Source organism: Lichenostomus cassidix, chromosome 3, assembly GCF_008360975.1.
Source record: "Lichenostomus cassidix isolate B80296 chromosome 3, HeHo_3.0, whole genome shotgun sequence".
Taxonomy (NCBI): domain Eukaryota; kingdom Metazoa; phylum Chordata; class Aves; order Passeriformes; family Meliphagidae; genus Lichenostomus; species Lichenostomus cassidix.
In genome coordinates this window covers 83,681,778-83,705,642 of record NC_139483.1, presented here as the reverse complement: position 1 = coordinate 83,705,642, position 23,865 = coordinate 83,681,778, and the positions used below count along the sequence as shown (strand labels likewise).

The window sequence follows — 23,865 nt, the reverse complement described above, 5'->3', positions numbered from 1 at the left end:
TTGAATTACTATTATTACCTATTAAAAATAATTTACTGATCATATACAGTTACATTTATTTTTCATTTCTCTTGAAATCAGAGGGGTTTTTTTGAAAATAAGTTTGCTTTTGGTGGGAAAGAAGTTTCAGCTTTCTTTTGGAGACTCTTTTGAGTCATAAAATATGGCAGAGTAATGACATTAACAGGCATTTGCAGACATTTTAATGCCAAATTCATCCATCCGTATGAAAGTTATTTTTCATTAAATGACATTGTTGGGACATGGAATTCAAAGAGAGAGATTTCTTCCTTTGTGTAAGTAGGAAAATGAAGTATGTTTTAAGTGCACTTAGACCCTTGGTATTTTATGGATAACCTATTCCATTGGACATAATCAGATTATATTTGTAAGCTTCCCTCTCCTACTTAATTAATTTTTATCTGATACATCCTTCATAAACTCAGGAGTTTATGAGAAGGTGAATGTATTAAGCTACACAAATTGGTTTTTTAAGCCAAAGTACTACTGCCTGCAATTTATTGGGGGTTTTTTTTTTCATTTACTGTAAGATCCTTATATGTTTTTCGTGTAAAGTTCCAAAATACTTTGGTTATTTAGTGTAGCATTTCATTTTGCTTTTCCCTTTATAGTGCTCTTCTGAATAGGTTAGGAAAAGATAGATTGCGAGTTCATTAATGGAAAATGATAAGCAAAACAAGTAATTAATTTACAGATTTATTTTTACATTTGCAGATGTATTTCTAGATACATTACCGCTGCTGTAGTTAGATGTATTTATTTTCATCACTGTTATTAAGGTAGCTCAGCTTTACTGCTGATATGCACTGTCCACTCTCCCTGGTTCTTAGCATGAGTCTGTGGAAGTTCATTTTTCTCAGCCAGTGTGTGGGACCAAAGTGGGACAAGGTGGCTGATATAATGTAGTAGCACATATCCTGAACTGCTACTGCTTATCATCAAAATGCTCCATTTTTGCTGTTTCTGATTCAAAGGCAGTCACACAGGTGCCAGTTATTTCATACTCCTTTAATAATTTTTAAAATGTGGGTTTTATTTTTTAGGGAAAGTCTTTGTAAAAGGCAAATAAAACATTCAGTTTGGTTTGTTCATGTTCTGGTTCCATTTTCCATGCAATTTACTGTTGAAACTATTGCTCAATCCATTTTAATGAGAAAGAAGAGAAGGGATCTCAGAGATGACACAGTTTTTGTTTTGTGCAAATTGTTGGCGGAAGAGAGAAGACACTGAAGTTAGTGTTCAAAAATATAGAGGAAAAATACAGAAATCTGTAAGCATGGGGTCTGTTTTGCAGCAGAGGTTCTTGTGGTGGAGGAAGAACACATGAATAAGAAAGAGCTTTTAACTGTACTCTCACAGAACTTTTCATGTTAAACTTTTTAATGAGGAACCTTAGAAATAACGTGTCATTTGTCAAACAGACAAAGACCAATGCTAAGATAGAAGGGAATAAGCCTAATAAGGGTTCAAGATGAATTATTGTATCACATGTATGATCTATTAATAGGGGAGAAGAAAAGAAATAAATGCAACATCTTAATGACTTCTGTGCTCAGTGGGAATAATCAAGTTGTCAGCTCAAAGCAGTGAGTGTGTTGTTTTTATCAGTGTGCTGCACAGAGGACGAGATATTGGTGCTAAATTTAAAGAAAAAAGTATGAAAACTCGAATTTTAATGCCTGATTAAGTTGGTTGTTTATCTAGCCTATTAAAATGTCATAGATACCTTGCATTAGCTTTATTGGAATCAAACCTTGTGGTTAGCTGGGAAGTAGTCTAGACTTATAGAACCAGGCATGAAGAAAATTGTTGAGTTTTGTCCTGAGCCCATGAAATTAGGTCATTATTTAACTAACTATATGTGTAGTTATTTACTTCACATAATTTTTTATAACTGCGAAGCTTTAAAAAAATAATTAGGAAGCCCTGATATAAAGCAGTCTGTTCTGAAGTTTCTTTCTACTGGTGATCATGTTGTCTTTTTAAAATTGGGATAATGAATTGAATAAGGTATTCTGGATATTTCCATTTAAGGGGTTTGTTTGTTTGTTTGCTTGTTTCACAACATGATGGTTATGCAATCCAAAATTCAACTACCATTTCTTTTCTACATCCTCACCTTTTTAATTATGGAAAAGCAGGGTTTATTTCTAGTGCTGGGAAGCTCTAGACTCAACCAGAACACTGTGATACCGGGTGCTGCACAGCTGTGAAAGGATTTCAAAGGACACAGGAGTTACTGCTTGATGCAGTAGTCCAGGCTCTCTCTGCAGGGAATGCAGAGAGAGGTGAAATGATCAAAATAACAGGCTGGTTCTTTGCAGCACCATGCTGAACTAATACATGCAGTGAATTATGCTTTTTCAGCCTCACAGTAATTAAAATAAAAGATACTAGCTTGGATGAGTTTTGGCTGTATGGATAGATGGGACATATTTCTAATCACATGCAGAAAAAATTGGCAGGTCTTCTGTATAGTCTTGGCAAAGTCTATGAGAACCCAAATGAAAAACACTGTCTAGGTTTCCAGTCAGGCTGTGCTAGTGTGCACTCTCAGAAAGTAGGCATTGGGAATGGCCTTGGTCATCAGGTCAAGAACTTTGTTTTCACCACACTAAGTTTCAGCTGAAGGCAGCGTCCAAGAAACAGCTAAAATTGGAATTGAAGGCAGTTCTCAGGTGGAGGGGACAAACCTGTGAGTCATCAGCACAGAGATAGATGGTTGCTGAATCTGTGTTGGCAGGTGCTGGATCTCTTGAGCATACAGGGGAAGAGGACGGGTAAAAAAGCTCAGGGATGGAGGTGTACAGAGCTCCTACAGCAACTTTGAACAAAAATACTACTTGAAGAATGTTAAATGAAAGCTAGAAACAGACTAGAGAAAAATGAATGCTTTGTTGATTCATTTGCAGATTCTGTAGTTTTACTTTTGATTTCCACTGATTATAAAATACTAAATCTAAGGCTAAAAAAAATTCATTTACTCAGAATTTTGCGTGTTTTCTCTCTTTCTCTTTTAAAAAAAGAACTTAGTCCTCTTGGAAAGAGAACTGGTTTGACACGGGCTGTAATGCATTGTTAAACAAAGGTAATAAATGTTGGTTCCATTTTTATGTCACATTATGGCATCAGGATTCTACTGGGTCATTGTTGATAATTTGTGGTATCAAAGATGTAATACCAACATGGCATGGTCAAGTGAATTCTGTTTAAAAAAAATCCAGATAATGTTTTTTTTACATTCTACTTTCTGTTTTCTTCCCTGTGAAGCTAAGGCAAAGCCAGGTTAGTTTCGCAGCTTGCCTGCACAAGCTGTGATAGATTTTGTGTTTGTATTTCTCCGAAATACACATGCAGAAAAGATACAAAGTTCCTTTAAGAGGGGAGAACTAAGCGTTCTCTTTTCTATGTCTTTGAAATGTAAAGGTCATCAGATAAAGAGATTTTACTGGTCTTTTATTGTATTTTTTAAAGTATTCTAATGGTTCCAGAGTACAGGAGAGATGAACTGATTCTTAATAAGCAGTTTTAAGGTAGTGGTTTCTCAAGAGCTTCAGAATATCAGTTAGGTGGTGTTGACCTAACTGCAGTGTTTGCTCTAGGAAAGTGGGCTCGTGGTCTTAAGGCTCTCCTTGTTGTCCCCTGAATTTTGTCTCCTGTGGAGAAGGGACATAAAATTTACCAGGAGAATCTCATCAGACCTGTTCTCATCAGTTGTCTCCTCCCTGGTAGCTATGTAAGGCTGCGTGGGGGCTTGAGCTGTATTTGATGACTCAGGCCAGAATAGCCTCCTACCTCTTCATTGCTGTTGCTGCTGGTGAGCTGGGAGTCTCTCTGAAGACTGGGGAGGCTGTGGGGTGGCTGGGCATGTACCAGAGTCCCCTGGGAGCTGCCTCTTGGAATTCCTTGGTGAAGACAGGCATGGTTTGGCTGGATATAGCAACATCAGCTTTGCCAGAGCTTCATGAGAAGTTTTATTTTTTACTTTATTTTGTAAAAATACATAACAGATTGCTACACTTTGAGAGCCAAAAACTGCAGTGCAGGACCCAAGGGCAGATTGGAGAATGCTGGTAGGCAGTTCTTGTATGATTGTTGGAGAAGTCATGATAAAGTTTGTTATTAGAATGCAGGAAAAGAGAATGAAATACATAAGTGTTAAAACATCCTAGAGATGTTGCTCTTAGTAAAACATTTGTTTGTTTGTTTGTTTTTTAGTTCGACCAGCATGTTTTTGACAGCAGTAGCAGAGAACTGGAAGACTGGTTGATTGACATACTGAAATGGAATATTTACCAGTGCAGGTAAGACATTCTTTGAACGTCTTTTTGCAGTTTCATTTCTTAGTCCTGTCTTGCAGCTCCCAGTGCAAAAAGCTAGATTAATGGCAGTGTTACACAATCATTTTTCTGAAAAAAAAGCTGGTTGAGGAGGTTTCTGTGTTTTCAGCTCACTCTCAGATGCTCTGATGAAGCTGCTGTAAAGTAGCACTAAAATGATTGATTTAGAAAAAAAAATAGAAACAAGAAACACAAGAAACATTTTTTTATCCCTCAGAAGGACCTTTAGAATATGGTATCCTGTGATCCACTTTGTCTTGTGGGCTCAGGAAAAATTAGTTTGGATAACTAAAGAAGTGGTGAGCTAATGTGGGGACAGCATTGACTGGCCAAGATATATTAGGAGATTTTCCAGCTTAGGAAAATAAGTAAATCCTCAGAAGTGTGAAGGAAAGTTTTTACCCTCAGTGTAGGATCAAGTGGCTTTAACTGACATTTTAACTATTGGAGATGTTAAGTGTCAGTGCTCTAAATACTTTTGAATATTGAAATGCTGTTTGGATCATAAATGTTAAATAGCTACCAAAAGTTTAGAACTCTCCTATTTTAACTTGTGTATTAAGGTATTGACATTTATTAACAGACCTTCTGATGTGGGTTTACATGCTGCATTAAACTCTGTTTCTCATATGTAAAGATCTCCTACTGAAGGATTCTTTTGTTTCTTACATGCAGTTTAGTAGCTTGGTTTCTCAATGCTAATGATGTGCTTTAAAGACAACAGTAAACTCAATAAGTATTAAAATTAGTTGTGGACTTTTGATGTAGTTCAAGTTTGTGAAGTGCAGCTGTGAATTTGAAAGGAATCTATAGAATAAATACCTCTACACGAGTTTAATTTTTTTTATTGGCTTTTGTGTGATTAGTGTGCAAATTTAAGACATTGCCCAAGTCAAGTTTCTCCTTTAAAATATTTAATCACTGCATAACACTTTCTGTTACATAGTTCACAGAACTACAACTGTTCTGTGCTGTTTTCCTTTGCACTGATATGAAAGACTTTGGCAGAAGAGTAGTGATGTGGTTTATGTCAGCCCAGGGCAGTGAACGTTCCCCTTCTTTCAGTTTAAGGTGCACGTGGAACAAGCTGATGCTCAACAAAGAAAAACTAGTCCCAGTGGTCAGCTGACAGCTGCAACCCTGGGTACCTGCTGCAGCACTGATTGCTGGATGTGCTGTTCTATGAACTGTGCCACATTATTTCTTACTGGTTTTGCAGTTGGTGGAGGAGCAAGGCATAGACGCTGGTTTTCCAAATACTGTGTGTAGTTGAGCAAGAGCTGTGTTACTGGGTTAAAATGAACGGTGTTGTGTCATGCAGGCCTGCGGTTGTTGGACCCTGGGCTTGGTCTGCAGGGAAAAATTGCCTGCCCGGCAATTTTTAGTGGCCTGGCTGGGAGTGCTAAGTAAGCTCGATAGAGAAGGAAGGGAGGGAGTGGCCCCAGCTAGAGCCATATTATACACAATAGAAATACCACAAATTCACTGGACAGCCCTTTTGGCCATGATGCAAAATGTGTTTCTCTTAAGTTTTTTGTTGAATTAACTCATTCATACAATGGATCTTTGAGCTTGTCTAACTGGACTAGTTCTGGTTTATTCTGGGTTTTCCTGCTGGGAACTTGAGGGAACCTGAACATGGCTCAACAACAACTACTACTTCCCTTCTCTTAGTGGAGGCAAGCTGTTCAGGGTCTTAGCACTGGGAAGTCAGAGCCTTGTAATGTCTTCCTCCCTTGAGAATGTAGTTTCATCAAAATGCAAGCTGGGTGAGACTGTCCCATGGCGTCCATACTTTCATCCTTTTGCTTTTCCTTGACTGCTTTAAAGTGGCTTTCTTCTGAGGTTCTGGGCAGTTTTATGCACAGCCCACAGCATTTGTTGCCCAGCAGCCAAGGATCACAGTAGGTCTAGCTTCTCTGGATCTCTGCTCCATGGCAAGGCAGGTTTCATTTGCAGAAGAATCACATAGGCATTTTGGTAGGTGATGCCTATGTGATAAATGCAGTATTGCAGCCCCAGAGAATTAGTGTGCAGAACATCTTGATTCTAGCTTTGAAGACTACAGAGAACACAATATTATAAGCAAAGAAGAGGAAGAGGAAATTGCTGCAAAGCCCTGTAGGTTGTCAGTGCCAGTCTTAACTACTACAAACTTTTAGTTTTTACAGTCTTTACTACTACAAACTGTAGCAAAACTTGTGGCATCATTCAATTAATCTCTTGAAGTCCTTTGATTAAAATTTGATGATGACAAGATTTTTTTAGACAAGCTGGGTTAACAGCATCATCTAGATTCTGTAGTTTTGGTCTTGCAGTAAGGGCCTTTGATCTGAGTTCTTCATGTTGCCCTAATGCAGCAAAATTTCTCTTCCCCTGTCCCCTGTTATGTCAGTAATGTACTGTTGTGTTTTTGTAAAGTGCCTTCAGAGTCCCTGTACTGGCTGTTAAACCAAGGTCAGAATTAATGTCTTGTTTATAGTGTAAAATCTACACCTGTGTTATGGTACTTGAAGCCTTTCAGCCCCTCTAGAATGAATACAGAAAGAGAAATCTTGCCTTGAGTCATATGCTGAGATAATTTAGTTGGTAGGCTAGAGGTTGTGCCCCTAAAGGTAGCTTTGCTTTCAGCTACCAAATCTCTGCTACAATGATTACTTTTTTGCCAGATACTCTGGTTCAGTCTCAGTAGTACTGCCTGCTACATCACAAACACCCAAATGCATGTTCAAAATTTTAGAAACAAAAAACCCCATAATCCATTCAAATTCCAGACAATGTCTACTGCTTCTGCATTAGAGCCAGGAAAATGGACTAATGTGCATGAAGGATAGCCTGCTTAAGGTTTTTTGGTTTGCTTAGTCCTGAAACCAGACAATGCTTGCAGAAACTGGGAAGTTTGAAGAGAAGTGTTTGCAGAAAGTGTAGTCTGTTTTATTAATCTAGTTGACAGTGTTGAAGGAAGACCAGCAGAACTTAGTTAAATCTGTAGGATTTTAATTTAGGTATTAGCAGGCAGTTGTAAATTAGCAGGAACTTGCCAGTCTGTGGCTGTGAAGATGACAGTAAGAATTTACACTTTTCTACCAAAAAAATTGACTAAAAATAGGCATGTTGCTTTCCTTAACTCTTGCCTTCCCCCTGCAATCTCTCCATCTAAAGCCTTACATGACCTGGTCAGACACTTTCTCTTTACTGTTTGGCTACACTGTAATTCAGCTGTTCCTGTTCTCATGCCAGAGCTGAGGAGCTGCTGCCTGCATGGTCATTCTGCACCAGCAAGGGCTGGAAGCAGCCCATGCTCTTTTTCTCCCTGTCGGCAGTATTTTTCCCTCTCCAGCCAAGTACCAGGGCAGAGCTGCAGTATGTAGGTATCAGTAAGTGCCAGGATTGTATTATGCTGACGATGTGTTGTGATGCTTCTCTGATAACATTTAATTCCTTCACAAGAAAGGTAGAAGTTACTATGAGCTGGATTTGGTACATCCTATATTCTTGTTTACCTCAGGGACTGCATATTTAAGGAAGCTGTGCAAAACTGTGTCTAAGCATTGTCCTTTTTGGGACCAGATGGGCATTATCCCCAGCTTATGTTCTAAATAGTTTGTTTTCTCTTTGTTTTCAGTAACTAAGGTGCTGACAAGTTTTGACTTCTTCATCGTCATAAACATGAGTGAAGTTCAGGCTATGGTAGAATTCTCCGTGGAGCTCCACAAATTCTTCAATGTCGATTTGTTTCAAAGAGGGTAGGTAGCTTGTTCTTCCAGACTTTACTGCATTGGATGGCTGCTGTTGGAAAGACCTTATTGGGTACTCTGTCATGTGGTGTTGCTTCATGTGTTACTGGCTATTTTTATAGTGATCTGAATTCTTTTTATTCTGTATTGGAAAATCGTATTCTTTCTAGCATTTAAAATTAAATACTCAAATAATTTTTTCTTAAAACGTAAGTTGTGATACAATATTTGTGTCTAATTGGAGACAAGGGAAAACCTGTCGATACAGAGAGTACATTATATTCTTACCTAGGCCTCTACCCTTGCATGTCTTAATTTCTGTAATTCCTTTTGTGTGAAATACGATAGGTGTTTCTGTTCAATATTTTAGAAATGGTCTTGCCCCAATTAACTTACTCATTTATCAGTTTGGCAGTGGAGAATTTCACCAGCTTCTCTCTTCTCACTGTGCTGTGCCTCCAGTTACATGGGACTCCATACTACCTCTTTAGACTCTCCTCTTACTCCATTTCATCTCTAGAAGTCTTTTTCACATTTCTTTCATTTTATATTACCTAATTGTCCTTGATTACTTTCTGAGGTCCTTGTTTCCCGTTGTTATGCAGGAAGTAATCCTTTGTAGCTTACTTTGGAGTTAATAATGATTATTGGTCCTGTAGTGTTGTGGTACATTAGCCTTCTGTCAATCTACCAGTAGACTACAGTAAAAATGGATGTTAGGGTTTAGCCTGTATCAATGTTTGCAGAGACAGAAAAAGATGTATCAGTGTTGATTTATGATAACTGCTTTTTCCAAAACATTGTAGAGTAACTTTCCTCAGAAAGATTTTGGTGATAAGAAAATACATTCTTGGTTTTAGCCTTGTCATACTTCAAGTCAGGTGTCTGAGTATTGTCTTCAGTGCAATTAGGGGCTTTTTTGACAGAAGTGATGACCCATTATGTTTGCTACTACATGTAATGAAAGTATATGTAACAAGCTGTCTCCTTTTTCTGGAAAATTTTAATTTCACTCTTCATTGGAAGAGAAGGATTAAGGAAGGCTTAAGAGGTCTGGGAATACACTGAGAATATTCTAATTACTTCAATAAAAAAGCGCAGTCTTTTGAACTGTAGCCTTTTTTAATCTCTGAAATCGGCTGGGAAGGAAAGGGTAGAACATGGCAGTACATTTAGCCTAATAGAGAACCTGAAGAGAAGAAAGTGTGTTGGTTGTCTTAACCTTACAATGCAAATGGTTCCTTAGAAAGGTAGTTGAGAAGCAAAGCACAGCAATATAATTACCAGTGCTTTACCTGGCGTGTTTCTTTTTTAGCTTACACTTGCAGTAAGATAAAAAGCAGTAAATTCACAGGGCAAGTTCAGAGAGGAATAATGCTGACATAATGAGAAAAGTGACATGAGGAGATATGACTTCTCTGGTTTCAAGCTGAACCTTTAACTCTGGGCACATTCCCATAGAAATTAATGTCGTGAAGAAGAGAGAACTTCCAGAATAATTTGACAGACCGAGAAATGTGACTATTGCAATAAACTCTATTTGGGTATGTTCTGGTATTTTTCTTGGGAACTGTCTTTGTATTTATTTCAGATGGGATGTAATACTTTTGTTGCCAGAGGAGGTCTTGGATAATGGATTGAATGAACAGAAAAGGAAATCTGAGTTGCATTGTTAACCTCCTATTTTTGAGCTACCACTGTGTTTAGCATGGTTTCTCTCACCAAAATCAAGTACAGAATTTATTGTATTGTGTGCATTCAAGCCTACCCAATGTGTCATGCTTATCTCACAGTATTAGAAACATCATGACCTTCTGAATTTTGTTGAATAAAATGTTGGCTATTGCAAATAATCACATCAAGTTCCTTCTTAAGACTTAGTAGATTTTTATCCAAAGTATTTGCTTGCAGAATGCATCCAGATTCTTGCTCATTTGATTATTGGAGATGTCATAATTTCCAGCCTAAATTTCCTTCAGATCAGTTTTAGTTGTTTTTCTTTACAGCTTTGTCTTATGCATTGAATCACTCTATCAGTCTGAAAGTTCACCCTTATGTATTTTAGAAGTTAGTCTTTTGTCCCTTTTACTAAATATGAACTGACTTGAGTTTAGTCATTTGAATTTCTGGCACATTCCCCTCCCCACTTCCCTTTCAGTACAGTCCACATACCCCAATATCCTCTTTTCCTGCTTTTATAAGTATTTGAAGAAATCTGCCAACTCTTGCATCCAACTGTATCATATTTTCTTAGATCTGTATTTGTAGTGATACCACAGTTGCCAGCACTTACGACTGTGTTTACACTAACAATTAAATTGGGTATTAGCAGAATTAATTACTAGAGGCAGTGTTGATTTCCCTACATCTATGTGGTTCCAGGGTTACTTCAGACTAGATTTTAACCTCATCTTCTGGACCAGATGTTTTGTATTATGAGTGTAATTCAAAGTTGTTCATACCAGTAGTTGGTTCAGACCTTTTTGTGCCCCCAGGAGTTGCAGTGCATTTTGTGACAGGTAGATCAGAGTAGTTTAGCTTTTAAGGAGACATCCAGGTTCTACGGCTGAAAAGCTCTCAGTGAACTGAATCAGCATGCAGCAAACCTGGGTCATGGGGGGAAGTTCCTCAAACCACTCTGCTGATCTAAACTGATCTAAATAATGCAGACTGAGCCAGAATTTCTCATCACTCAAGATCATGTTTATCTGAAGGATAAACCATATTAGTCTCTGAAGTGACCCTCTAAAGCAGACTGTTTTCTTTACCTTTAGATAACTGTTTGTATTCCAAGACAATGCAGACATTTCATTATAATAGAATATTTGTCTTATGTATGTAATACAACTATTTTATGTTTTCTTATAACTGTGCCATTTGCTTTAAACCCAACTTGTTCCAGACAGCTCCATTGATTTATTTTTATATTATTACATTCAAATAAGGTTTCACATAACTTTTCTTTTGAACTTGTGAGATGTGAAGATAGGAGTTTTTGAACAAACAGTGACTGATATGCAAGTATTGAGTGACAAAATGAAATAAAGAAATGTATTTGTTTGTGACCTGTGAGAATGATAGTCTGAGATAGTGAGGTTTCAGGCTGTTTTGTCATCTTAGCTCATTAAAACTTCAGTAAGGTGTGGGACCTGTAGTACTGACATTGACAAAGATAAAGGAAACAGAACATAGCTTGACTGCAGAAGTGAATGAGTTGAGTGGAAAATTGATTGGGTGATTTGGCTCAAAGAGTAGTGGTCAGTGGTGCAAAATCCAACTTAAAGCTGTTGACCAGTGGCACCTCTCCTGGACTGATAGTGGGTCAGTAGTCTCGGCAAGCTTTGCATAGAATCATAAAATGACTTGGATTGGTAGGGACATGAAAGATCTTGTACCAACCCACCTGCCATGGGGAAGCCCCCTTTCATTGACCAGGTTAGTCAGAGCTCCATCCAACCTCGCCTTAAACACTTCCAGGGATGGGATATCCCCAACTTCTCTGGGCAGCCTGTTCCAGTGCCTCACTACTCTCTGAGTAAAAGAATTTCTTCCAAATATCTCATCTAACTCTACTGTCCTTCAGCGTAAAGCTGTTCAAGCTCAAGTTCAAAGACTTTGCTGTAAGAACAGGTTGCCACTCAGTTTTCTGCTGTGGACTGTGGGTGCTTAACCCTCTGCATTTTACATACATGTTTTGTATTTGTCAGCATTCATATATGTCCTGAACTGAGGTGTAAATGTGTTGAGAATTGTGCTGATTCCAAGCAACTGGTTATTGAAAGTGCCACAGTACTTTGTAGTGCTCCCTTGAAGTTGCTATGTTCCACCACAGGATGATGGATCCTGATGTCTAACTTGGGACAGTTACACCTTTTCTGTGGGTAGTGAGAGGAGTGAAAAGAGTTTCCTGGTAACCCTCACTTCTGAGAAGATGAGGTTTTCATTTTCCTGGAGCTGTGCTTTGCTTTTTCACCTGTAAATGGCAAATCTAATGAGCTAAAGAGTCTTAGCTAGTGGTTTGTAGTTTAGCATAGTACATACATTCCTGCAAAGTCTGCTTTAAAAACGGCTTTAATCTACATTTTCCCCATCTCTGTGCATTCTGATAAGTTCTTAGCCACTAATCTTTTGTTACTTTGTCAGTAGAATGCGTGCACACACAACAGGCACACACATTACCCTGGTTGTGTAATGTAGCTTAAAAGAAAGTAACACTGAATCAGGGTATGAAATTTACCGAATCTAACTTTGATTACACAGTAATGTCATGAGAAACAATGCAATATATGAAAAGTTTTCTGGATCTGTTTTCTGGATCCAGTGAGTTGTTACATTAGTAAAATTTTTCACAGGAAATTAAAATTCAAAACATATGCTTCCAGTAGGACCACTTTTCTTCTTCCTGGCTATATCAGAAATGAAAATGTTTTGTCCTTAGATGAAGAAGTAGCCCTTGCTAATGGTTTGTGTTTCTAGCACATGATCAAATAACAAACTACTGATGGACAAGGAACATTCAAGTTCACCTGTTTGGTTTTCTTTTTAATTCATACAGCTCAGACATACTTTTAATTTCAAACCATGTTTCTGTATGACATACTTTTCTGGAAATAAGTGTTGTGAATTGCTTTCTGACAGGAAAAGCTTATCTTTTGAAGTATTATATTGTGATCTTTACTTAATGTAATGTGTCTTTACAAAGAGAGCAGAAAGCTGTCAGATTTGTCAGTTGTAAGATGAGTTCTGTTCTTCAGCTTATGGTTTACAGTAATACAGATAGCAATTACAGAGGTTTATGATTTGGAGGGCGAGGCTGTAAACTCAAGGGAATAGTCTGTCTAGGAAAAATAATGCAAATATTTTTGAGTTTTGTTGTTGTTTTTAAAAAGTGGACCGGTTTCTGATTCTAGTTCATCAGGGGATGCACATCCATGGGTCCTGCTTGCTCTGAGGCAAGAATGGGTAACACTGGGAGTGAGCAGTGGGGAAGTTTTAAGGTGGCATTGCTTCAGAAGTTGAAAGTTAGTATCATCAATTATCCTATTAGCCCTTCTGATGCACAGTGTCTGAGACACCAATGACATGGTCTGGTCCCAAAGAGCAGTAACAATTTAGAAGACAGAATCTTTTCTTCTAAAATAAACAGCCTTAGATTTGTTGAAAGTAGGGGTTAGAAAAGTAAGTGGAAAACTAAGCACTGTTTCCTTTGAGTTAACTGAGAAATCAAGGTTTTTTGAAGCATACTGATGAGTGGAAATGAAGACATGAGGAGGTTATTCTGCTTGTCTTCTTCAGTTACCTGAAGTGCTATGCCTGTATTAGGAGACTTCCACCTACAAAAGGAAGTTTGTCTAGGGGTCACCTAGTGCCACTGTAAATTGGACTTCTACTTTTGAATCCTTCTCCCCACTCTTCTCCATGTTAATTCCTGGAACACTATACTTCATCCTAAGAAACTAAATGAGATCCTGATGCTACTTATTCTGACCCGTAAAGATGACTGTACAGCTGCTTATTTCTTCAATCATTATTCATAGAACTATAGCTAAGAGTTGGTAGTTGTAGTTGTCCCGGGGGTGTGGTTTTTCCTGCATCCTCCCCATATTTCAAAAATATTTCTTCAGTGTTTTGTATTGTTCGTGGGTACTCATTGCATCTTCTAGACTTCTTAGATATGAGGTACAGATTTCAAATCACCTTCATTTTATTCAGGTTTTAGCTCTTACACTTAAGTAGTACTTTTGGACATTTTAAAAATAACAACTTTTGCAATTGAAATTATTATTTTGCAATGGAAAACATTTTCTTCACTCAGAATTAAGGCTGTCTAATGGCATCCCATATCCTCCAGGCATTCAGTTTGGCAAAATTCCATTTTCTAAGAGCAAAAAGATAAAGAGCTCAGATGCCTACTTATGCCACCTTGCTGTCTTTCTGGACCTGACAGAGCCATGGTAGGCACAGCTCTTTGGTGTGACAGTGATATGGCATAATTTACTGTCCATTGAGGACTGCTTTTGGGGAGTCTCTGTAATTCCTTCCTTCTTTATGCAATTGAAGAAATAGGAGTCTTGTGTATGTAAGACCAGGTACTATTTCACACTGAAAAGTAAAGAATGTACATCAGCATGCCTTGCCATGAAGTCTGTCAGCAGAAACATGGTCAATGAATTTAGTTTAGTGAGGGAGTAAGTGACAGTGTAAGACAATAATGAGTATAAAAGGATTTTGTCTGGAGAAGGCCCATACTTTTATTCTGTGGAACATATATAGCTGTCAGCTGTCTATAATATGAAGGTACAGTGGGCATAGGTGTTAGTTGAAGGCATCACAGTAATGATTTCTTGAGTATGCACCTTCTTTTTCTAAACTGCGTTTTATTGTGTTCAGTATTCTGGAGTGGCATCTGACAGCACTAACAGTTTTAACTTTGCATTGAATACATATTTAGTCACTAAAATTACTACTTAGGAGATTCTTTCATGTGTTAATACTCTTCTGTGCAGAAGCTTGTAGCTTGTGCATAGTCTTACAGTTCAGACCTGATGCTGGAAGATGGTAGCAAAACCCAGAAAAATCTGTCATTCTTAAGTGTTTTGCCTTATTTGTGTATACTTGGTTAATACACATAGTAGTTACAGCAGAGCTGTGATTCTTTAAGGTAGTTCACTCTCCATAGCTATCTCAGGAAAGGGAGAGAGAAAGGTGCTCATCCTGTGTTTCAAAGTCTTGACTGCCTCATGATACAGCAGAAGTTTCTAAAATGGTGTCTTTTTGTGCCTCTTTTGCTGCACATACAAGCTAGTAACACCTTTATGGATACCTGATCTGTAATCACAAACAGCACTTTACTGGATCATCACATACTGCAGAGAGCATATAGCTTTGCTGGAATAGGGAACCAGGCTCAGTCCTACCACTAGGTGCAAACTCAGACTCCCTGCTTCCACTTCAGTCAGGTGCTTGCTTCAAAATCTCTTGAAATCACATTGGCCATGGGGGAAGAAGGTTAAAAGACCTCCAAATACTTAGAGGCCCACTAGACTGGACCGTCATATTCATGCATATGCACACATAACTCCATTTGTTGATTTGCAAAGTTTTGAAATTGCTTTAAAATTTGTCTCATATTTTCTCAAAAAAAAAAAAAAAGATGAATACCTTAGATTAAGTGATCAAGACCTCTCCTGCTAATCATTTTCTATTTTCATGTGTTTTTACTGCAACAAGTAGCATCCAAGCTATTGGAGGTGATCAGACTGGGGAGGATAAAAAAAAAGGTGTATTTTTCACTCGTGCATCTTTCTTTAATGTGGAGGGTTGTGCCTGAGCACTAGGGGCTCTTTTGGTGGGGGGAGGGGTGAGAATATCCCCAGCATGGCCCACTGGTGATGCCATGAACCCAAATCCAGTGTGAAACAGCATTCTCATCTGTGCATTTAGAGCTGGCCTGAGCATGGATCTGCCAAAAGGTGTGATATGCATGATCTTCTCCTTCTTTGTTTGCTCCTGCAGACAGGTCAGTAAGATGGACTCGCTTTGACAGCAGTACAGTCGGAGAGTGGGTTAAGCTGGCAGGAAGAAAAGGCTAATAGTGTAGATGTTATAGGTAGGGAGATCTGTTGGCTAGCAGGCACCCTAGCAGGGTGATCCTGCTTATGGTGTTTTCTGTGTGCCTGCAGTAATGCTCTTTTACCTTATGGTTGGTCAGCTCAAAGGTAAAACAGCAGAAAAAAAATGGGCAAAACCAGAATCATTCTGGGTTATATTTTTTTTCACCTTCCTGGCCCACATCAACATCAGATAAATACTCTGTCAGTGGTGGTGCAGAAGGAGTATAAAGTACAGGAGAGGAATGGGATGCCTACTTCTGTCACCAACTAGCTTTTGGGTTGGTTTAACTGTCATCCTGGACTGTGTCCTGAGAGAAACCTCCATAAAAGTTCCAGCCTCCGTGTTAGGAAGACGTCTCTGGAATGGGAGAAGCCATTATGTCAGTATGATCTGCTGAGTGAGAGCAGCCCAGAGATTAGTATGTTTTGAAACAAAACCTCTGAACTTCTGCATTCATCTCAGTTGGCATCCCTGCCTGTAGGATACAGAGTTATGACAGACGTCAGGTATGTCAATTCTAATTTCCCTAAGCCCTCGTGGAGATACAGAGCTCGCCTGGCGGTGCCAAGTTTGCAGAGTTTCCGCCTCCCTTGCTGCTGGCAGCTTTCTGCCATGCAGTGCCCTGCCCCGTGGGTTATGCTGGCTGAGCTGCTGGAGCTGCCTGCTGGAAGGGGAGCTGCTGGGTCTGACCAATGGCCAGAACTGCTCTGCAAGTGGTGCATTGTTGTAACTGGGAAAGGAGTCAAATGTCTTGGAGGGGCAAAAGTTGAGTGCTTGGGGACACAGGACAGACGAAGAGGGGGAAACAGAACTCCTTAAACTTCATTTTTTGCAGAAGTCCTTATATTGTAAAAGTACAGTCTAAATTTCAAGACATTACTCTTGACATTCCCTTACTATAAGGAAGGATAGGGTTTCCCAGATGCCACCTTGCTTGACTGACACAGAGAAGGAATCAGATTATTGCAGAAGACAGAGAGGTCGAGCTCTGGTACTTGCTGGAGAAAGGGCCACTAATCACCTCCAGAATGCCACTTCCCTTTCTGTAGGTCAGCTCTGAAAGGGAAAGGGAGGAGATGATGGAAAGACACCCAGAGCATCAGAAACCCTCACCTTCCAACAATGCAAGGAGAACTCAGATTCTTCTTCAGTGGATTTTGCAGATCCTAGCTTACAGGGAGCAGTGGTGGGAGGTCTACCTCATAAGGGGAGCAAAAGGATTTAGATACCCCAACACATGGAGAGTTGGAGGGTCCTCAACATACGTAGAAAGTAAATCGTACGATCACCTTGATGATCATCTCTGCACTTCAGTCATATTACTATGGTTACTGCTTCTTTTATGGAGTTTTTCTCTTTTCCTGATCATACTGTTCTCTCTTCTTATAGTACTTTTTCTTGCCTTCTCTTCAGCAATTTGTTTCCTACCTTTACTGAATACATTCCTACATAAAATCTATTTCAAAATATTTTCGATACTATCTGAGGTTTTCTGTAATGCTTACTACAGTTTTCTCAAAACAAAAGCCTTTGCGAAAATGTACACTTCAGAAATTATTTTTTTTGTTTTGCTTTTTTGTTTAATTTTTTTTTTACTTGTTGAACAGGTTCAGCAGGCACTGTGTATCTTCAGGGTATCCAGCTTGTGGAAACTGGCAAGAGAAAAAGGGATTTGGCTACTTAGTCTGTTTGTTCCCTGTAATTTGTTTCACTTATTTAAACTGGAATCAGAAGTTTAATTCTTGTGAGTGTACTGGATAGGGTAGGTCTTAGCAGAATGGAAGATGCTTTTGCCAGAGGAGGTGGCTCTATCATGGCAAAAAGAAAGGTCTGCTCAAGAACAGCAACTATTTTTTTTATGAAGGGGAAAGAAGTAGAGGTTTTGCTTTCCAATCTTGAATGCTCACTTTACTCTTTCACATTCATAAGCTTGTAGGATCATCGTAATTTAGAGAAACAGGTCTTGACTTATGCTGCTGACTTTTCATTTCTTGCTTGTGACATTGTTCTGGTAATATTCTCTGAGATTATTTCCTAAAATTTATTTTAGTAATGAATGCATAAATACAGTGCACAGTCAGCAGTTCTGGTTCTCAATGTTTTTGGAGTTGAAACTCTTGAAGAAAGAAATAATTTACTGGAAGTGGCAGTACAACTTCATATTATTTCTGAGTGTGGAGCCCCACCTGAGCCTAGCTCAAGCTGTCTGAAGCTCATGTCATGTCACTGAAGGGAACACTTCCTACCCTGGCTGTGTGATCCTGCCTTCTGTAATAGCCCCTACTGGATTCCTTTTTTCCCTTTCCAGGTGGATGAGCATGTTGGTTTGTTTTACTATACAGTTTATGGAACATCAAAACTTATTTGAGCAGGAACTAAAATATGTAAAAAAGGTTTTGGTCTGCAAAATGTTTCTATCTGTGGCTCTACTGGCTTAAGCAGATCTAAATGACTCATAAAAATTTGCCTTGCTTGAAGGAAAAAAGATAGATGCTTCTAATTCTGAGGGATTACTTTTCCTTCGTAGTGTCCTAATAACATTTCAGAGTAGTATGTTATATTTGAAACTATAGTGTTTCAACTTAAAAAATTGAATGACAGGAGCTAATGTGACTTCCATGAATGACACAGCTTACTACAGGGGAAAAGATGAAGATGTTGGTAAGGGATGAAAGTGATGACCTTTGATGTATCTTATATAAGATACGGTAGTTCACATGAGCTCTTTTGTTGTGATTTTTTGCAACAGTTTTCTTTGTGTGCCTGATTTTCCATCTCTGGTTAAATGTATGATGTATTTGCTATTAAAACAGAGAGTACCTTTCATTAAAATAAAATGCAAAGTGAATGGTGAGGCTTGTATACTTGTTTACTGACAGATGAGAGGAACAGAATTGCACAGCTGCAAAACTTAAAAAATTTGAAAGACTAGTAAATGCCAGAAAATGAGTTGTCTTCTGGTTTCCCATCTGTTGTGTTTGCAAAACTTTGATTTGAAAATTGGCACGTTACTAAGGCATTATATGTCTTAGTAAAAACTGATTCCTGTTTGCAAGGAGTGAAGCTTTGTAAAATTGTAACCCTGGATACCAGGGAAGCCTAACATAACATACCTTTTTTCCCAGAAAACTGAAAAGTTCTAAGCCACAAAGTGGTTTAACAATTGTGATATATCATTTGAAGGCTAGTGTGCTGAATCAAAAAGTCAAATGAAAAATAATTTCATGCTAAATAAATAGAGTTGAAAAGTTGTTATAAGATAAAATGGGAAATCAGTATTCCTGAAGATAAACTTTATGGGACTGTTGTACTTTAAAGATGTAAGGAAATTTAGTATGATTTCTTTCTTGTTCTCTTCAGTAAAAACAGGAAATAAAAGAGGAACTAAAATTGTAAATATGGGCTAATATGAGGTACATTTGATTAAATAAGAATTAATCTAGTATTGCATGTTTATGTGTCTCTTTAAAAAAGCAATATTTATTTGAAGCTATTCCCCTTTCAAGTTTTTTAATAGATGCTCATAACCATTGCAGGAGTTCTGCCTGAGTGTGTGTTGTGGAAAGAATGTGGAGGAAAGGGCTTTGTAATAATAAGGCAAAATCTCCAGCTGCATTTCTTTTCCCCTCTCTCCTGTTTTATGTATTTAATCCTGTTTCATAACAAGCTGCTGTGTTTTAATTGAGGTATTAGTCTCCCAAATAACTCTCATCAAATTTTTGGTCTAGTTACTATTTTGTTTATATATAAGACTTTAATTTTCAGAAATAATGTGTGCCATACACATGGGAGATACTTCAGAAAAGTAATTAACTTTCAAGGAAACTTTCTTTCAAATAAATGGGAAGCTTTTACCTATTTCATGTAAGTTTGCCCATTGTGTTATTCATCTTAATAAAGGTCAGCTGGGAAGTACCTGGATTTTTTATTAAAGGGATTGATAAAAGATTTGAATCATAGTCTTTTTGGCATTATAGTTTTCCTGCTGCTCAAGTATCTGAATTAGAGTTTCTCTGATAAATCCCACAATTATAGCAGAGTGTAATCTCCTACTGGTCCATATTAGAAGTACTTATTACAAAGTGATTGCAAGGTAAGAATGTTTTTGTGTGTTCTGTACTTGTATTAAATAATTCCCTGTCTAGATAAACCCTGTAACTAGTTTGGTGTCCATTTGGTATTCTGTGGGCCTCAACTGGATTTGGTTGGATTAAATTTTTATAGATGACTGTACATGTCTCCTAGTGGGGAACAAGTCTAACCAATTCTCTTCTTAGTTTGGCACTTCAATAATCAATATTTTACTGCTTGTGCTTTGTCTTTCTGTATTCTCTTATTTCTGTTCCATTGCACCTTATTTTACTTCTGTTCTGATTTTCCTCTTTGCCTGGATTGCCTTTTTACAGAATACTTAGGAGGTTACAAAAAATCTGGCAAATTTGTGGTAATATTTAAGGTGGAGTATTTGTGTTCCATAATCATATGAAATGCTTTAATCATTAAAGGTGTACTCAGACTGCCTAGAAAAGTATGTTGGCATTTGTCAGTATTGGCTTGTGACTGTATAAAAAGCTGAATGTCTTTCCTGCTTTTAAGATGTTTTTTTATAAATCTGTGAAAGAATTAGGGATGTAGGGTCTCTCCAGTAGCAAGGGGCTTGGTTATCTTGTAGAACAGAGGGATGTTGAACAGAAATAAAGGAATGTTTTTTCTCACTGTTGGATCCTTTCAGTATTTTGCTGACTCAGCCTCTCACTGCAGCAGGAGTTTCTGTTAGTGGTGGTTTGCTTCCGTGGGAAGAGGCGTAATCTGTAGAAGACACAGCTCTGCCAGGGTCAGTCTGATGCTGCCTTGTGGAATTGCTGCCCCCAGAGCTGCCTGTTCCTCCAGAGACTCGCTCCTCTGTCTGTTTTCCTTGCAGTTCCTCATTTCAGTGCCACAATCTGTATTTGCAAAGCAGTGCTCTGTTTTCTCCTGCGCCAAAAGAATTGTGCTTGCCTGAGCCACAGCTCACCTTGGAAAAAGGAGAAGTCCTAGTGGCTGCCTCCAGTGCAGGGTGTGTTTTCAATGGGGCGCTGCATTCAGTAGATCCCAAGAGCTCTCCCAGGGTTTTGCATATACAGAGTCACAGCTGTTCTTCCATTTGGTTAACTGATAAATTTAGAATCTGCCCTGCAGGTGACCCAATATGCATGTGAGTTTTGCAGTCCACGACGTTCAGTGCTTGCTTATGTTAATGTGACTGAGTGCATTTAAGTGTGCAGTGACTGCAGTAGGATTTAGGGAAGAGGAAAGTTCAGACTCTGCCATACACGCTTCTGTCTTTCCTCTTCCTGGTGAGAGGAACTGCAAAAAAGTATTGCCTCAACAATGAAGTATGTTACGAAGCTTTTTCAGAATGTACACTTGCCTTGGAACGTTCTTTAGCTGACAAGTTAAGTGGTTTTTCAAGTAAATTCTTGTGCAGCTGTTGCCATAAATGCTTGTATGCTTTTTTTAATGCATGAGATTTTTTTTATTTTAATAACAGTTGTACTTTATGACTGCATTTGCACACATCAGTCCTTGTGATTCCATGTGGGAACATTAAAAAATCAAATCGCTATTACTTTGTATGTTTCCATTTTTGTCAGTAGCAAGATGCATTCCAGTATTGATAAACCTATTTCCTGCTCAGATTATAAATTACCATTTTTCACAAATGTGGTAAAAAACCCCTTACTTGTGCCTATCTAAATGAAGTTCCCACCCAGTGGGGATTAAAAAAAGAAACCTGTCAATTTTCCTGTGTGGGAAAGCATTTTCTGGCACATGCCAGATTTTTGAATCTTCAAGATTTTAATGCAGCTTGATGAAAAAGACTAAATCCTTTATACAGGATGGACAGTAGACGTGTTCTCTGCCTACAGGAGAGCAGTAATTCTAACTAGAACACCTTTTCCTACAAGGTCTGTAGTGAGGACACTAAGCTCCAGATATCCTTGAACCTTTTAATATTGTGGTTATGTATTTGCATGTAATTACATTGAGGACCAAATGACATAAACAAACAGGAGCAGGTACTTGCATATATTTACTGAAGAACAACTGCGTAGACTGAGCTTGACAGAAATTAGCTGAATATTTATAAGCTCTCCGCTTCAGCTTTGCTTGTGTATGCTGTCTCAGTAGACTTGTCAAATGTTTCGACTATCTCGCACATTGTGAAGCAAAAGCAAAGGTACCTTTTGGGGGATGGATGTTGAACAGTTTCAGGATAAAGCTTTTAAGCAGTGCAACTAGATCAAGAGATCTGGTATTCATCCTAGACATCATGTCTGTGGCCAAGATAAGTAAAGGTAAATGCTGTAAGCATTTAGAGAAGGAGGGGTTGGCAAATTTTCAGAGGTGATGTTGTAGGTAATTTTTTTTCCTAAGTCTATGACATTGGAAATTTAATAGAAAGTAAAAGATGCTGCCTTTCAGAGAAGCAAGTAAATCAGCTGTTGAGAAGGATTTTGCCTGTGTAGATTCAGGGAAACCAGGAGCTGGAATATGCTCTATTCATAGATGTGTCTACAGCTTCTTTTGCATACCAGTTCCCAACCGTATGTGCTTTTTACTGTGTCACCTTTCAGTCATCATGTTGTCAATTGCTGAACCCTGTTTTTCAGATTTCCTTTAACTTCTGGGATCACAGACTGGTTCAGGGTGGATGGGATAATAGCATATCATACAGTCGACCTCGTGCTGAAAGGAGGGTCAGAACTCGATACAAACCATGTTGCTTGGAGCTCTGTCCCCTCACATCTTGAAAGCTTCCATAAATGGAGATTCCATAGTTTATCTGGACAATCTGTTCCAATGTTTAAGTATCCTTAAGACTGTTTCAAGTCTCATTTACTCAGCCTTCCTGTGGAGCCTGTCCTTCAAACCACGTCAATGCCATGAACATCAAGCTGTTGCAAGCTGTTGCAAGCTGTTTGTTGTCTTGAAAAAACTGTTCTAAAGACTCATTCAAAATCTGTTCTTTTTGTGGTATCAGACCTTCATCCAGCTGTGTTCCCTGCACTGCCTCTACTGCAGTGACTTATGTTAAGGCTCAAATTCTTTAGCTGCCATTAGCCCAGCCTTTTTAAAGTGCCAAACCCTAGCTCTGTCATCTAAGTCACCCAAATGTATCTTGCTGAATTATCAGGTGGTGATTCTAAGCATCATAGCATAATCTATCAGGGTTATTTAGAAACTAATGCATATCAGGCTCTTGCTCGCGATTAATTTTTTAGTGTGTTTTCTATCATACTGTAAATTAGACTTCTTGGTGCTATTTCTGTTGTTTTATTCTTGTTTAGTGAAATACAGTTACTCTGCTTGAACTAATGGCACAACTGATAGTCTGATGTATGTTGCTGTTTTTACAGGTGATTCATGTGTGTTCTTACAGTGTGCCAGCTTTCTGAATACCACTGATTCTTTTCTTCAAAACAAAGCAGCTTTAAAGCATCTTTGTCAAAATACTTATGACTTCTTTATCTGAAAAATGTCAACCCTTAATAATCCGAAAATGGTGCATTTCTTTTGTAATGCAGTCAAAAGTGAGATTAAGAGACAGATTATAACAGATTTTTTTTCAAATTATTCTTCAAAAATCTTCGCATAAAAAACACAATCTAAGCTTTAAGAGCCCTAGCATTTTTCTGGAATCTTAATGCTGGCTGCAAAGCTTGAGCTATTTTTTTTTTATAGTATTTCTGCTCTGTAAAACAGTTTAAAATAAATCTTGATATGAACCTGAAGCCCCTGTGTCTGTTATCACTAGAATATTTTTTCTAGGTTGCTGTCAGTCAGGACTTGACAATGAACTAGACTGGTGCAGGATCAGTTTGATTTTTCCCCTGTCATGTTCCTGGGACTTAAGAGAAATTGTGCTGTACCAGGGTTGAGCATGTGAATCTCACTGGCTTTGCTTCAGTACAGGCCATGCTCTGAGATGTCTGTGCTGGGTTCTCCATTCCAGTGGGCTTCAGGAAGGCAATTTAGTATAGACACACCAGTGGACCCAAACTGTTACTGTCTGAAAGTTCTAGTGGTAAGCCTGCAACTGTGTGATTAAGTCTGCATATGCCACCTTTTGGAAGGTACTGGGGTTAGAAAGCATTGTTAGACTGGAGTTA

The 23,865-nt window shown here is 38.4% G+C and overlaps 1 protein-coding gene across 2 annotated transcripts in view; it reads left to right on the top strand.

Moving 5' to 3' along the window:
- The first annotated feature begins 4,239 nt into the window (after positions 1-4,239).
- The window catches only part of FAM135A (family with sequence similarity 135 member A), a 62,333-nt gene continuing 42,707 nt past the window's right edge, over positions 4,240-23,865 (top strand). For both annotated transcript variants that reach the window (XM_085056538.1, XM_085056537.1), the window contains exons 1-2: positions 4,240-4,325; positions 7,987-8,107. In XM_085056538.1, the coding sequence (XP_084912664.1) occupies positions 8,031-8,107 (77 nt within the window). In that variant the 5' untranslated portion in view covers positions 4,240-4,325; positions 7,987-8,030. The remainder of the gene's footprint in view (positions 4,326-7,986; positions 8,108-23,865) is intronic.